This window comes from Vipera berus, assembly GCF_964194415.1.
Source record: "Vipera berus genome assembly, chromosome: 1".
Classification (NCBI taxonomy): Eukaryota; Metazoa; Chordata; class Lepidosauria; order Squamata; family Viperidae; genus Vipera; species Vipera berus.
In genome coordinates, this window is record NC_138202.1 from 129,601,126 (window position 1) to 129,616,967 (window position 15,842).

A 15,842-nucleotide genomic window follows, 5' to 3' on the forward strand; every position below is an offset into this window, starting at 1 on the left:
AAACCTTAGAGTTTAGCTACTCAGTCAACTTAGAAGGCTCACAGATACTAGAATTATTAAAGTGATTATTCATCAAGTGAATTTCATGGCAGAGAGGATTTTTATTGGAGAACTTCCTTTTATAATTTTAACTTTATTGCATATAAAACAATATCCCAATAAAGTATCAGTATCACACTCTCCATTCCAAAAGTCAAACATATATACACATACCCGCCTTCATTCATAGGGATATAATCTATTATATTAATCATCATTGGCTAATATTCCAATTTGCTTGGTGATAGCTAGATTCAATTTTGTTTCTAGTTTTTATTTATTTGTTTTTTATCACACCTTTATTTTAGCATGTGTTATTCCGGAAATTGATCCAAAGTAGAATGCAGGAAGGAATAGGCCAAGTCACATGAGTCAAGAATCTTTATTTAAATGCACAAATTATAGTAAAAGAACAGAAAGAACTAGGAGTCTAAATGCAAAAATGATATAGTCAACGTTACAAAATCCGGTAGGATGAAACTCATGAGTGGAATGTAGGGATTCAGTGATATAACTTACTCAAAAGTAATATGCCAGACAAAAGGGGAGGAAGAGTAGCCTCATATGTGGGAAGCGCACACATGTACTGACAGACAGAAATTTTAGCATCAGTCTATTTGGAAGTACTTTGTAAGAATACAAGGAAGGGAAAATAATGAAAATAGTATTATGATGGTGTGCTATAGACTACCAAGCCAGACAGAAGTTGATAATCATTCTTAGATATCTTACAGAAATTGCAGAGAAAAGAAACATGGTAATAATAGAAAACTTTAACCATCTGGAACATCATTGGAAACAAAGTCAGCATTGCAAGATCTTCAGAGCTGGGCTTGCTGACTTCCATTTTTCCAGACAAGAAAAAAAGGAGACGGGCTTTTCTAGATCTCATCCTAAACATTTGAGAGTGCTTACTGAAAAAGTAAAAGAAATAAGAAAGTGGCCATGCTCAAGTTATATAAAAATAGAAACTGAAGCAGTCATTCATTCACCCTAGAGTTCAGGAGAGCCAATTTTCCCAGAATTTGGATCCCATGAATACAGATCCTTACATCAAATGAAGTGCAGGTTGGGAATAAGATATTGGAAGTACAAATGTACCCCATTCTAATGGAAAAAAAAATGGAAAGAGATTAGGAATCAGTTCTGGATGCACAGGGAGTTTTTCAGTGAACTAAGACCTGAAGGGGCCATATAGAGGAAACTGAATAACTGACAAAAGCGGGGTAATGATCACCAAGAGGAAGTAAAGAGATGTTAAAAATTAATGAAAAATCCAAAATATATGTGGTTATCTGTAATTTTCACAGAACAATCTCTCCCCACCCACAATTGTGCCAATTTAAACTTCATACACCCTTCTTTTTCTGAGAGCCTACAGATCCCCTCATATCTGTCCAACCATTCTCTTTTCAAGAATAATGAAGGGGGGGTGAGGAATGTCATTTGTAGCATCTCCTTATGGAACCAAATTAATAGAAGAAATTAGCCACGTACCTTAAATACTTTGATCTGGCAGCTTGCAGAATGCAAGTGTTCTGTATACTCCCCGTTTTCATTCTGTTTAAACGTATCCATTTGTACTCGGAACGGTACCCCTTTCTCCCCTCCATGTTTCCTTGGAGTAAATTCCGTACTAATACAGTGTACCTAGCCAAAAGAGATGTGCTTAGCGCTCAAGTCCAAATCACGCTGTTTGAGATTTGGAGTGTTTTGTTTTGTTTTTAATATAGGTACTTGACAGGCCCCCTTTGGGGAAGCTGAACTAATAATGTAACTTACTGGGAAAGAAATCAGTATTCCCTAAATGGAGGTACCCATTGAATCCTCGTGGCACAGTGGTTAGAATGCAGTATTGCAGGCAAACTTTGCCCACAACCTGGAGTTTGATCCTGATGGGGCTCAAGGTTGGCTCAGCCTTCCATCCTTCCAATGTCGGTAAAATGAGACCCAGATGGGAGCAATATGCAAATAATGGTTTGACATTGTAAACCACCCATTGAGCTGTAAAGGTATCTGTAAAGGTAGCTGTAAAGGTAGCTGTAAAGCTCAATGGGCAGTATAGAGATGCTAATGCTATTACCCAAATTGCATTCTCCTTTTCATCAGCTCTTCCCTAAAGCAGCTATTTTCTTCTACCAAACATTAAATAATGGAAAGTATAACATTTGTCCTATGGTTAGCTGCCTTTTAATGATTAAAAGTTCACTGGTAATTTGGACCATACTTCATTACGGTTAACTGAAGCAGATACCGTTGTGCTCAGATGGTAAGGCTGCTTTTAATATTCAGAGATACCTTTAACCCTCAATGTTTTTTGTTAAAAAATATTTTACTCCTCTTCTTGGAGAAAAATGAAAATTATGTAATCTTCAATAATTGGAATATAAAGTGCATAATATTGCCTATTTGTATCTTCCATTAGTTGAGCTGATATATATATATATATATATATATATATATATATATATATATATATATATATATATATATATATATATATATATATATATATATATATATATATATAATAAAGTTAGTGTTATATATAAACTATGACTGAAAGTTGAGATATATTGTTCCAGGCTGCTCTCTTGTAGTCTTGTTTCTTTCTTGCCTTATAAAACATTAAAAGTGAAAACACAATTCAGTTGACTTAATTATAGCATATATGTAGCACATGCTCCTGAGGTTAGGAAGACAGTACATGTAGTCCTCAACTTACAACAGTTCATGTAGTGACCGTTCAAAGTTACAGCGGCACTGAAAAAACTGACATGACCATTTTTCACACTTTCAACCTTTGAAATATCCCCATGGTCATGTGATCAAAATCTGAACAGTTGACAGGTGGCATGTATTTATGATGGTTGCAGTGTCCCAGGGTCGTGTGATCACCTTTTGAGAATTAATTTTTAAACATAAGTTAAGGTGATCTGTCCTGCCCATTTAGTAAACATTCTTGTCCTTAGAAGTGTTATTTTATGATCAATTTCATTTTTATAGCAGCCATTCTTCAAATTCCAAAATGTGCATACCCTAGAGGTTGAATGTCATTGTTAAATGCACTGTATAATCCTATTTTTACGGTCTTCCCACAATTCATTATGAACGTAAAAATTCCAATCTCATTTTAAATTACATTATTTCTTTTCCTTTGGTGTGATTTCTGGGCAATATAGAAAGGAATACCAATTAAAGTTAAAGGGAGGCTGAAATAAAATTCTCAGATTCTTAATCCCATATATTCTCAACCAAATATATCCCAGAGAACATGAAAGAATAGTACCCCCTAATGATCTGAGACAAAACATATTCCATTTAGGGGTTATTTTCTCTCCTTACCTGAATAAATGCAGATGCTCTCTTAGATGGATCCCACAGAAATTCAACTGTATTCAACTGGGTGGGACTTGCTCTGGGATCTAAGATACCAACTGACAGTGGGATATCTGTAGAAGAAAACCCCTAAAATATTAAAAAAATTAAAAATTGAAGAGAAGAAACATTGCAGTGTAAACACCAGATGCATTTGAAAGACCAGCCTGACACAACTAGCTGCAGAGTAAGAAACCTTAGCTTTTCCATCTAAAAGGGATTCTTGGGACTTGTATTTCACAATACTGGGAAACTAAAGTTATCCTACCCTATTTAATACATCTTCTGGCTTTCACAGCATAGGTAAAGAGTTTGTTTATATTATCAGCAAAAATGGATATGGTTATGTAAAAGCCACTTTTCTAACAGCTTTTACCTAAAAGGTGAGAAATAAATATATTAATACAAAAAACCACACACACATATTTCATTGATGTTGGAATGAAATCTAACAAAAGCAAAACCTTGTTGTTTATTCCAAGACACCAACTATTTTCCAGTTTGTAAATATTGGAACAGGTATAAAGAACCAACTATTTTCCAAATTCATAAATATTACAACAGGTATATTTGTAATATTTGTTGTGTTTTACAGGAAAGTCATACATTCAAGAAAGAAGCAATGGATACCGTCCATGCTTTTTTTGTAAAAAAAAAAAAAAAGTGCCGGAACTCACACACGTCATACAACCTGCCTTGCCTATCCTACAAGGTTCCATCCAAAAACGGTGCCGGAACTCCGTTCTGGGCATTCTATGACAAAAAAAGCTCTGGATACCGTAATGAAAAGTTCTCACCTATGTCAAGAATGCGATCTCCAGGGCGACTCCATCTCCAGCCTTCTAGCTGCTGGTGCTCGGTATATTGCAAACGCCGATCATGAAAAACTACCCGAATAATGCTCTATGGGGAGAAAAGTGGATGAAATAATACAAGATGGTAGATGTATGTATTTTTAAAAAAATTACACTTTCCACTTCTAGGACAAAGCTGATAGAAGACTTGCAGTGTGTGTTTTATTTAAGTGGATATGCAGAAATCACCCATCATCATAAAGAATATTTTAATAAAATAAAATAAAATTGCTATTCAGAATATATACTGACCAGACACCTGCAATCTGGAAAACTGTATTGTTTAGTACTATAGTATCTTGTTATGTGATATCCATTGCAAATAGCTAGATATATCTCACTTTGCAAATCATATCTACTGTCACTACTTGTATTTAACAAATCCTTGAAAGAAGTAAACATCAAGAAATTGAAATATTTGGAGAAAGACTGAGTAATAGAAAGGAGAACAATATTCTGAAATCCCCAGGAACTGACAAAAGACAAAAGTGAGTAGCTTTTATAATATAGGATATTAATTATTTGTCTTTATGTAATCAGACCATTTTTTAAGGAAGAAAATCTTAGCAGTTTTATATCCAAATGAAAAGTTCGAGAGAGATCCAAAATGATCTGTGTTTAGATATTGATTTCCATGTTATGAACTGTAGGCTTACATGTATGTTTTGAACTAGATGCATTAAGAATCCAATGGCATTTTATAGGATGTGCCTCTGATTGCAAAGTGGCCTGTTAAAATTCCAGTGCAATTCACTTAGTTTATGAACATTTGTTTGGCCAGGATAGAAATATGCAGTCATTTTATTACACGATGTTTTGTTTTTTTATTCTAAAACACAATATATAAACAAACATTGAATTCTTAAGTGATAGCAAAACTCCAAATTATAGTCATACATTCTCAAGTCATTTACTGATCTGCTATGCTGACCAAGTAGTCGACAAATTTCTGTTATCATACACTGGGGCGAATGTGAAAAACTCTGGATGCTGTCAAAAACTACCCTTTATAGATCAATATTATGAATGACAGCAGCAGTGTAAAGGCAGTCTTACCTAGTCATACCTGCAATTAAAAAAAATCAGTACCCCTTGATTTGATCTTTAATAGATGTTGCACTATTGCAAATAAGGATGCAGTCAAGAAATGTAAATGCTATTTCAGTCCAAAATATGTCTAACTTTGTGACCAGAAAACCAAAGGTCTACATCAGTAGTTCTCAAACAGTATTCATTTTTTGAGAGTCCTCAAACATTGGGGATTTCTTAAAAAGGACTATGGGTATTCAAGTTTCCTTAAAAATGAGTTATGCATCATGAATAATAATATAAAATACAAAAGAATCCTGGATTCATTCAGGTTCCACACTTGGGAGACAATGTACAATGTACAAAAACTGCATTCTAGAATTGAATATGGAATATTCTAACACGCAAAGTGAATCTGAAAGAAAGGCACAGATTAAATACAGATAATTTGTGAAGAAAATGTTCATAGTAGTCAAGGAATTTAGAAAATCTCTAATGTATACAAAACCCTGCAACTCCAGTTATTTCTATGTAAATCAGGAAGCAACCACTATGGCTCATGTACCATTAAAGTGTTTTCCAGCAGCATAATCTATATCCAGTAGCTTTTGTGTGTGGCAGCAGGAAAAAAATATCCTTACCTTTATATATTTTGTGTTTAAATCTTGGAACTCTCCCAATTTCCTATTCTCAAGTAGACGGATTTCATATGACTGACCTAGGAGTTCAAGGAAACATTTCCAAGTTGTTTAAGCATGTTGCAGCAAGAATAGCAAGAGACAGTTGCACCAGCATAAATCATGTTTGGGAGAGATGCTTTGGGGCTGTTGTTGTTTTTGACAATTTTCTCCTAATAAATGGCGACATTATTGCAACTTATGCTTAATTTAAATATTGTATTTTTGTTATATCAATGATGTGGATATTCCAAGAATTTAGAACCTTCTAATTCTTTCCAAGACGACTTGAAACATATTACGTGGTCTAATTGTATGTAATCATCTGAAAGATGCCTTCTTAAACAGCTACATCTTTCAAACCAGCTGCAGCTCCAAGAATACACAAGTATTCTTGAATATTTTTTATAATTATTTCAGCAATATGTGTGTTTTTTATTGTATTGTACCATCAGAGTGAGATATTCTGCCATTTAAATCCACAGAATTTGACTAATGGATGTTTGCTTTAGGAATTATCAGGAGAGGTTACTACTATAGCCACTGAGTCTAATCCTAAAATAAGGGAATAAGTCCCACTGGGCACTTTTGAGTAGTCATGCATAAATTTGCACTATTAACATTTTTCAAAAGCTAACTGCAAATAGATGAATGGTAAATACTAAGCACTCCAGAGAATTCAATTACTTTAATTCAAGAGCAGATATAATGATGGAATTAGTCTGTTTCTTCCCTTTTTGGGCTATTTACTAGCTTCCGGAGGATCACATGGATGTGAACCCAGTGACAAGATCAGCTCTTTAGATGGCTCCTACTAATATAACTGTGCATCACACAGAAACCCTCAGCATGAAATGAGCAGGTGTGTTTTTAGTAAATAGCAATGACTTTTCATTTATTTTAGAAATAGCTTTGAACATTTGTTTTGTATTAAGCTTGTCACATGTTGCTATTAGAAACACAGTTGAATCTGATCAATAATCTTTCAAAATGGTACAAAAATATACAATTAACTGTAAGAGTTTGGTGCAATACAGGACCTCATGGGAATTAAATCTGTCCTTCTATTAGGTAAGAATTTGGCATGTATTTCCATGTACATAAGCCTAATCAGGAATATAAACGTATTTATTTTGGATATAATACTGTTTGTTTGGTAAGCAAATGTTGAGAACAAGATCAAAATTATAAATACGATAAAACAAGAAGCAGACATAGAGAAACAAGCTTTTCAAGTTCTTCTAATCACTTCCCCTCCTTGTACAAGAATGTAGTTCAGGGTATAACAAGGCAATCTAAAATGATAATCAGTATGACTTCTGGTTTGACCAGTGAAATTTATTTATTTATTTTTTTAAATAATTATCTTTTCCTTATGCAGAGAAAAGAAAAATGTTACATTTCTGGAATATTGTCCAGAAATAATAGTGGTGTTTTTTTTTTTGTTACCCAAATATTTTAAATGCTTTACACCGAAATTCTATTGATATGGACTCTGAGAATTATGGAATTAGCTATTGCTGAATAAGAGCTCAAGAATAAGACAAAACTCTCGGGGAAAAAGGCTAAACAAAGGCTACCTGTATGTCCATCTTTTCTTACTACAGTTTTCCACAAGCTGAACCAATCAAAAGTAAAACAGCCTGCTATTAGGCCATTTCCAAAACAAAGTACAAATGGATATTGCATCACCAGTTCACAAGAGAATCGCTTTATGTAGAATGGGTGGGGGAAAGGCACAAGGAACTGAATATTGACTGTAGTATAAATAGAACTTGCGTTTGATGCACTGCAATCACTAGACTTCTTTTGTAATGGGTCAAAGGCTTGCCACAATAAATCTGCTTTATCTGTGCCTTTGTGCACTGGGAAATATATTCTTGCAATATTTTGTCTTGTCAGCTGAGAAAGGCCTGACAGCAGATCAAGACATACCAGAGCCAAAGAGGTTTGTTTATATGGTTCTACTAAGCAGGCTATAGTACATATATATTCAGTGTGATTCCACAATAATAAAAAAGTAGTAAAATCGACTGGGTTCACAATGTTCCTGAATTGTATTATATGCAGCAATTCCATCTGTCTTCAAAAGAATTTTTATGAGCTTTCTGCATCAACTAACACCATTTTTGCCTGCAATTAAAAACATCATAAATAAAAGAGCGGTATGCTTGGGCACTTAGGGCAAAAGATCTGCCTACTATCAATATAAAATAAAAATAAAACATTTGAAGGTGATGCTCTGACAGCAACAAAAAAACAAACCCGGGGGCTTTTTTCTTTCTTGTTTGGCAAATTCACTGCCAGGTATGACAGAACTTTAAGTTCCCTTGTAAACTTGGAATTATGGGACTGGGGTGGGGAATGGCTTAATGAATGAGAGTCCAATCTTTCCTTACTTCCAATTTCCAAGGCTCAGAGGAAAGCTAATGACTGTTTTGCTAATGAGAGCATCTTGGATGCAGAAAGGCAGAAAAGGATATTTATTTTTTGCCTCTTCCAGATAAAATTTCCTCCCAAAACAATTCCTTGAAAATAATATGAATTAGAAATAAAAGCAAGAAACAAGCAAAAAAGAAAAAGACATGTTTTTTCCATTCATGATTTGTTTGTTGACTTTTTTTAACCACTCTGATCTTACAGTAGACTATTTGGAGGCTTAGACAGGTCCTAGAATGCTAGAAAACCACAAACCATACATCTTTGTATAAACATCCTATTGGTCCACAGTTACAGTCAATAAACAAGTAACCAATTATGGTTTAAATGAGGAATGACCCCATCAGCTAAACAAATTGCATCAAGTCTTAATATAAAGTGTAAACCAAATGTTCTGGTACGGCTTCAATAGTCAATAAATTATCAGTGGGTATCAGATTGCATTTATGCTTTCCTATATTCTACAAAAACTCTGTTTATGTCTTTAGTGATTAGGAGTGCTCAGTTCTGTGGGACTGCTCTTGATAATTAACATACATATGCTAAAATTGCTCCAGTGGCATCTTTCTCCCAGGATTCAGCCAGTTCGCACCAGTTTGGCAGAACCGGTAGCTAGTTTTTTATTGCCCAGGCCCAGAGTGGACTTCCGGCAGTGGCATCCACACAGAGAACCAGTTGTTCATATATTTGAATCCCACCACTAAGTGGTTTATATGCTGACTTGCATGCCTACAAGGCAAAAGCCAACCAATGTAGAAATGTGTGCATGTTGACTTTCGTATAAGTCTTATAATGGAACCATACTTGTGGAAGCTCCTCTCCTTCAAAATGTCTGAAAATTGCAGTGGAGAAATGTTAGTGAAGGGATGTGGGTTATTTAAATTTTGTAACAGACGAACAGGGCTAAAGCCCTCAAGCCAGGGAATATTTTTAAATTCTTATATCACAAATGGATTGTTGATTAAAGGGCCTAATTAGTTTACTTTGATAACAATTTGTGTGAACCTTTGGTTATTTCAGAACAGGAAACTAATCAGAATATTTGATGTGATAATTGAAAGCTAACAACTGGTTAATCACCCCACTCTTTTTCCAGTTGAAACTCTGGATACTTCCATGAACAGAACAACTTTCCCATCCTGGTGGTCTCCAGATCTGATGGATGTCATGTCCCTTGACCAGACTGGCTGAAAATTTTGGAAGCAGCCTGTACTATATTAGCATAATCTCACATGCTGCACTGGCATATTATGCTTCAGTTGTATGTTATGTTCTTTGATCAGAATTTCTATCAGCAGGTCGTGTAATGATAGCACAAGCAAAATAACAGAATAATGGAATTAGAAGAGACCTTAGAGGTCTTCAAGTCCAACCCGCTGCTCAAGCAAGAGATCTTATACCTTTTCAGGCAAATCGTTGTCCAATCTCTTTTTAAAAACCTCCAGTCATGGAACACCCACAACTTCTGAAGGCAAGCCATTCCACTGATTAATTGTTCTAACTCTCAGGAAATTTCTCCTTATTTTCAGGTTGGTTCTCACCTTAGTTTCCTTCTGTTGCTTCTTGTCCTGCCTTCAAGTGCTCTGGATATAGGTTCACACACACCCTCTTCTTTGAGACAGTCCCTTAAATATCGGAACACTGCTATCATGTCAACCCTAGTCATACCCAATAAGTCTGCTGAGATCATTTTATGTCTTGAGCCTATATTCTAGAGCAGACATGTCAAACACAAGGCCCGGGGGCCAGATCCGGCCCGTGAAGTGGTTTCATGCGGCCCGCGAAGCCATCCTGGAAACAGTGAGGGAACGGCCCCCACTGCCTTGGCCCTGACCTAGAGACCCTCCTTCTGCCAGAGACCCTCAGATCTGTCCCACTCCTGCCCAGGCCCCCATAGGCACCCTTGATGCGAACGATGTAGAGCTGGCCACGCCCACCCAGTAGGCCATATGCACTCTAGCCACACCCACCCAGTAGGCCACGCCCACCCTGGCCATACCCACCCGGCCCCCTGAGGGCAACCGCAATGCTGATGCGGCCCTCAATGAAACTGAGTTTGACACCCCTGTTCTAGAGTGTTGGCTATTCCCACCAGCTTGGTGTAATCTGCAAATTTGTGATTTGATTCTGCAAATTATGTGACATATACCATCGTGGTATGGTCTTCAAATCCAACATTCTCAGATCCCAGTTATTCCTGGCAGGTGCTAACCTATAGTTTTATTATGCACATAATTTTGATCAAATTATGGTTCCTTTTATTTACTATACATTTTAAATACTATTGGTAAAGACTGTATCCATAACAAACAGACACTTAAACTTTTTGTACTTGAACTCATGTAAGTTACTGTAAGTCATTTTATGTTTGCATGAATCTATATTAAAAATCAAAATTTCCTCCTTTTAAAACCTTTTTCTCTACATATTTCCTATACCTTTTTTAAAATATGAATTTCATTTTTCCTTCTCAAAATTTGAATTGTTTTTTTTTGGGGGGGGGGAATCATTCATTTGGTTCACACTGGTTCCCTTATCTATTTATATAGCCTACAGTATAGAAGAGAATTTTTCCAAGAATCTACAAATACCAAGAACTAGCAGAACTACTCATCTTCACAGAAGCAAAGTAAAGAAAAACCAGTTCCAGGAGATTAAGTTGACATATCTAAGCCATATCTATTTAATAAGGTCTGGTTAATAATCAGCTGGACTCTCACATAACACTAAGGGGGAAAAAGCATATTTCTCAGATCATGAAAGTTCAGTCCCTACATTCCATCCATGAGAAAGAAGAAAACACGGTCCAGCATGAAACATAGTCCAATGGAAATCAGTCAAAATATATTGTGTTCCTGATGCTCACCTGACTAACAAACTAAGAACTCCCAAATTTTTAAGGGTTTTTTTCCACTAAACTTCTCTGAATAACACATATAGCAAGAATACCATCAGAGGGATATTAGAAACTCTTTACTTTTTTCTGAAAATCCCACTAATATTTCATCCTTGGTATTCAATGCAAAAATGGAGGCTATAGTTACACAACTACTCAGAAACAGGACAAATGGTTTTTCTTCAGATTATATAAACCTTTTTGCCTTATAGAAATAGATTGTTTTACAGCCAGAAGATACATGACTATAACTATAGCCTCCATGTTTCTGCATAAATATTGGGAAAAGCTTAAATGTTTTAAGAAAACTTCTCCTTGTAGAACTCTTTTTTTATCTATGGAGCTCCCCTAATGTATGAAATGTTATATTATTTAATGATAATAATCTTCCTGCAATTTCTTTGAAAAGCTCATTTTAAGACAATCTGTTTCTTTTGAAAAATGTCTAAATTATGCTGTGTGCATCAACCATGTCAAAGAAATAACTGTTTGAGAGTTCCTAGAACAAATGATCCTTTGAATTGAATGAAAAGGTCTTCAGCTTCAAATAGCACATATGTTGGTTAACATATCTAGTACAATATGCCAAAGACTTCCTTCTGTAAGGAGGACTTTTGATTATAACATCTGCCTCCTTTTGATCACAATGCAGGAGTTCATACAGACAGTACACTGAACAGCATAAAGTTATTATGAAGCCTACAATTTTCTTGGAACTGTATATATGTTACAAAGACAAATTGCTGTCCAGAGGCGCAGTTAAATTGGCATGATACAGAAAGGGAAGGCAGAGAAAGAAAAGAGCCAAGAATTGTAGCAGCAGCAGTTCTGCCAGTGATCTATGTAATATTAACTTGACTTTTTATTTGCCATGCCAATTTTGGAAATATAGGTTCTTTCTGGTAGGAAAAGAAAGTGGCTTCAATCTTGGGTAGTGGAAGAGAGCCAGGCTATGCCTTCTCTTATTATGGATGTCCCTCTTCCCTTTATTGGGATTAATTTTTATTCTTCTGGCACTCCGAATTCAAATGTCTATGGAGATTCTCAATCATCCAGGTCATGATTGCTCCAAAGGTGCTTTTCCAGAAGGCAACTCGGCTTTCTTGCTTTTTTTTTCTTTGAAAACGTTTTGCTTCTTATCCAAGGGGCTTCTTCAGTTCTGAACTGATGAGAAGCAAAACGTTTTCAAAGAAAAAACCCCCAGAAAGTCCAGTTGGCTTTTGGAAAAAGCACCTTTGGGACTCAACTTCCCACTCTTTCCTTTCCTTGAATTCAGAAAGAGTATTTCAGAGAGAAGGGGAACAAAATTCAGAAATGGTGAATAAAATGATAATGCCATATTAATCTCTGGCTAAATATAACTGAACTTTGATGCTGGTATGGATGGGTACAAAGTTACCAGATTATTAATGCTGTGGAGACAACGGACAATTTCTTCTCCATTTTTAGTGTTAGGTTTTTAAAAAGGCAGTGACATCTAGTCAGCAGTAAGTTTAGGGGAATTGAAAATAATAAATGTGATTTACTACTACAAAATGCATCCAGTATGATTCTTTAGCTTTTATGTCTTTTAAAAAGTGTAAAAAAAAGATAATAGATCTTTGTAAAATAGTTCAACAGAACTGGGAGTTATGAGGTGGACTTTTTCCTCCGGAGCTTAATTTTCAATAACATTGGGGGGGGGGTGGAAACAAGGAAACAGAATGACGGACCGTATTGTCCTTAATCCAGTAAAACATAGATTAAATTAAATTTTTAAATTTTTTATAATGCCTACTTATTGTTATATCTAAAGTATTATTCTAGCACTACTAATGTTGTTGGTAAATCCTTATGGAATTAAGAGTGAAGGTTCGTTCTCCGAGCTTGTGGGTTGGTCTCCGGATGTTTCGTTACCAGGCTAGGTAATGTCTTCTGCAGAGTTTAGGAGATGTCAGCATCAGTGTTCCTCTGTTTATAAGGGCTTCAGGCGTGGGTGTGTCAAGTGAGGGTCTGTGATGGGTCTTGCGATGGGTCAAGTGTGAGTCATCAGTGAGTCTTGTGATGGGTCTTGTGATGGGGAGATTACCTCTGGTCAGGGTCATTGGGAGGTGAAGTGCTGGTGGGGCTGCTTGCATGGGTTGGTTGAGGGTTTGTGTGCGGTTGATTTGGATTATGAGGGGTTCGTAGCCCAGGTGTAGGTCGATGTATCTGTTGATGGAAATGCTCGTGGAGTGCCAGGCTTCGATGAACTCACGAGCGTGGCGGGTGGTAGCGTGGCCAATGATTTTTGTGTTGCTCCAGTCAAACTGGTGCTGTTTGGTGTCGGTGTGGGTAGAGATTAAAGATTTGGGATCGTGGCATTTGACTGCCAGCCAGTGTTTGTGGATCCTGGTTTTTAATTGATGTGATGTTTGTCCCAGGTAGAATTGGTTGCAATGGTTACAGTTGATTTTGTAGATTACTTTGTTTCTATCATCCTTCTGTATCTTGTCTTTGGTTCTGTATAATTCCTGGGGAAGTGTGGCTGTGGGTTTGTGGGCTATTGCTATTCCTAGGGGTTGGAGAATTCTGGCTGTCATTTCTGACACCCTTTTGTGCATGGTAGGGTTAGTTTGGGCATGGCGGTTGGCTGTGTGGTGTGTTGTGCTTTGGATGCTGTATGTGGGAATATGAAGTTTTTTAGACTATCTCTGTCATAAACAAACCCTACCGTATACAAAAGGGGTGTGGGAAATGATAGCCAGAATTCTCCAACCCCTAGGAATAGCAATAGCCCACAAAATAGAAGAACACTGACACTTGACATCTCCTAAACTCTGCTGAAGATGTCACAGAGCCTGGTAATGAAGCATTCAGAATCCAGCCCACAAGCTCAGAGAACAAACCTTCACCCTCATCTTACATCCGAGCTACAGATACTTACCACTACTGCAAACCCTATGGAACTGTTAGTTACTATTTGTTGTTGTTAGCTGTGAAGCCGTGTCTGACCCATCGCGACCCCATGGACAACGTTCCTCCAGGCCTTCCTGTCCTCCAGTGGCGTAGCGTGGGGGGTGCAGGGGTGCCGGCCGCACCGGGTGCAACATCTGGGGGGGCGCGCTCGCACTGAGCTGCTCAGGGAGCCCCAAGGGCTGCACAGAGTCGGCTTGGCTCCGCTCTCGAGCTGCTCTTTCTTGCAAAGCGAAACGAGTCCGGCAGGTGAGATGGGCGGCCACATAAACTGAATAAAATAAATAGAAGCGCCCAACTCTCCGCCCAGGCTCAGGCCAACCGCAAGCGCCCTGCAGGCTCCCCGGCAAGCTTGGCCGAGCGAAGATGGACCCGCCGGCCGGCCGGCCTAGCTTCATGCGCATGCGTGGCTTTATTTAGCGGGGCTCACGTGCGAGCTTGAATGCAGCGGCTCTTGCAGGTCGGAGCCCCGCCCAGCTGCCCTCGAGAGGGACCTGGAAGCATCCCGCATGCGCGCGACTCTTCTTGGAAAGTCTACGCCGCTGCGGGGCGCGTCTTTTCGGCGGTGCCGTGACGTCACTTGCCTTGCCCTGGGTGCTGACAACCCACGCTACGCCACTGCTGTCCTCTACCATCTTCTGGAATCCATTTAGGCTCACGCCTACTGCTTCAGTGACTCCATCCAGCCACCTCATTCTCTGTCGTCCCTTTCTTCTCTTGCCCTCAACCTTTCCCAGCATTAGGCTCTTCTCCAGTGAGTCCTTCCTTCTCATTAGGTGGCCAAAGTATTTGAGTTTCAACTTCAGGTTCTGGACTTCTAAAGAGCAGTTACTATAGTGCATGCCTATGGTGCTGTCAGTTTTCATTTCACAAGAGCTTTGTAAATATGTAGTAATATTGGGAGGGTTTTGGACATATAGTTATCTCTAGTTATATATTTCCAAAAACAATTCCAGCTGCTGTTGTTAAATAACTGATTCCTGTTAAATAGAATATATTTCATCACACTAAATAGTAATTATAGGATTGACCCTTAGGTGACCAATCTGAGTGCTTGTCCCCAGTATCAAATCAGACCCGATTTTGGCATTTGTGCATTGCTAGATGAGCTAGGATAAAAATGCTATTTGAAAGGTTATAGCCCTTAACTGGATTTAAGACCTACTGATTCCAATAGACTTAATTTTGAAAAAGCCATGTAGAGCATTAAACTCTAAGTGTCTCTGAGGTTCTGCTTGGATATTACTACTAAAATTAATTTATTTTCAGTAATAAAAAGTAATGTATTTCACTATCCAATTGAAGTTTATTCTACAGTTGACATGGTTTTATCCTGAATTAATATTACCAAGATTACAAGAGCAAATATAACTAATATTCAATATTTTAAAAGCAATAACAGATCATCTTGAAAACAGAATATTTTTATTTACAAATAATTTTTTTGCCCCCAAGCAAGCTTACTGAAGTATTACCATCAATATTAATAAAAGAGTATTGGAAATAATATTTTCATTCTATTAATTAATAAAACTGTTCCTGTTTCACAAGAAAGGTTGTAATTTCAACAAGGTGAATGTGAACAAATACAATTCA

General features: G+C 37.2%; 1 protein-coding gene across 2 annotated transcripts in view; it reads right to left on the reverse strand.

The window, feature by feature from the left end:
• Nucleotides 1–15,842, reverse strand: part of TFCP2L1 (transcription factor CP2 like 1) — a 43,395-nt gene that overhangs the window by 13,462 nt on the left and 14,091 nt on the right. For both annotated transcript variants that reach the window (XM_081315351.1, XM_081315350.1), the window contains exons 3-6: nt 5,942–6,018; nt 4,215–4,320; nt 3,385–3,491; nt 1,537–1,689 (exon numbers count right to left, since the gene is read on the reverse strand). In XM_081315351.1, coding sequence (XP_081171477.1) covers nt 1,537–1,689; nt 3,385–3,491; nt 4,215–4,320; nt 5,942–6,018 — 443 coding nt within the window. The remainder of the gene's footprint in view (nt 1–1,536; nt 1,690–3,384; nt 3,492–4,214; nt 4,321–5,941; nt 6,019–15,842) is intronic.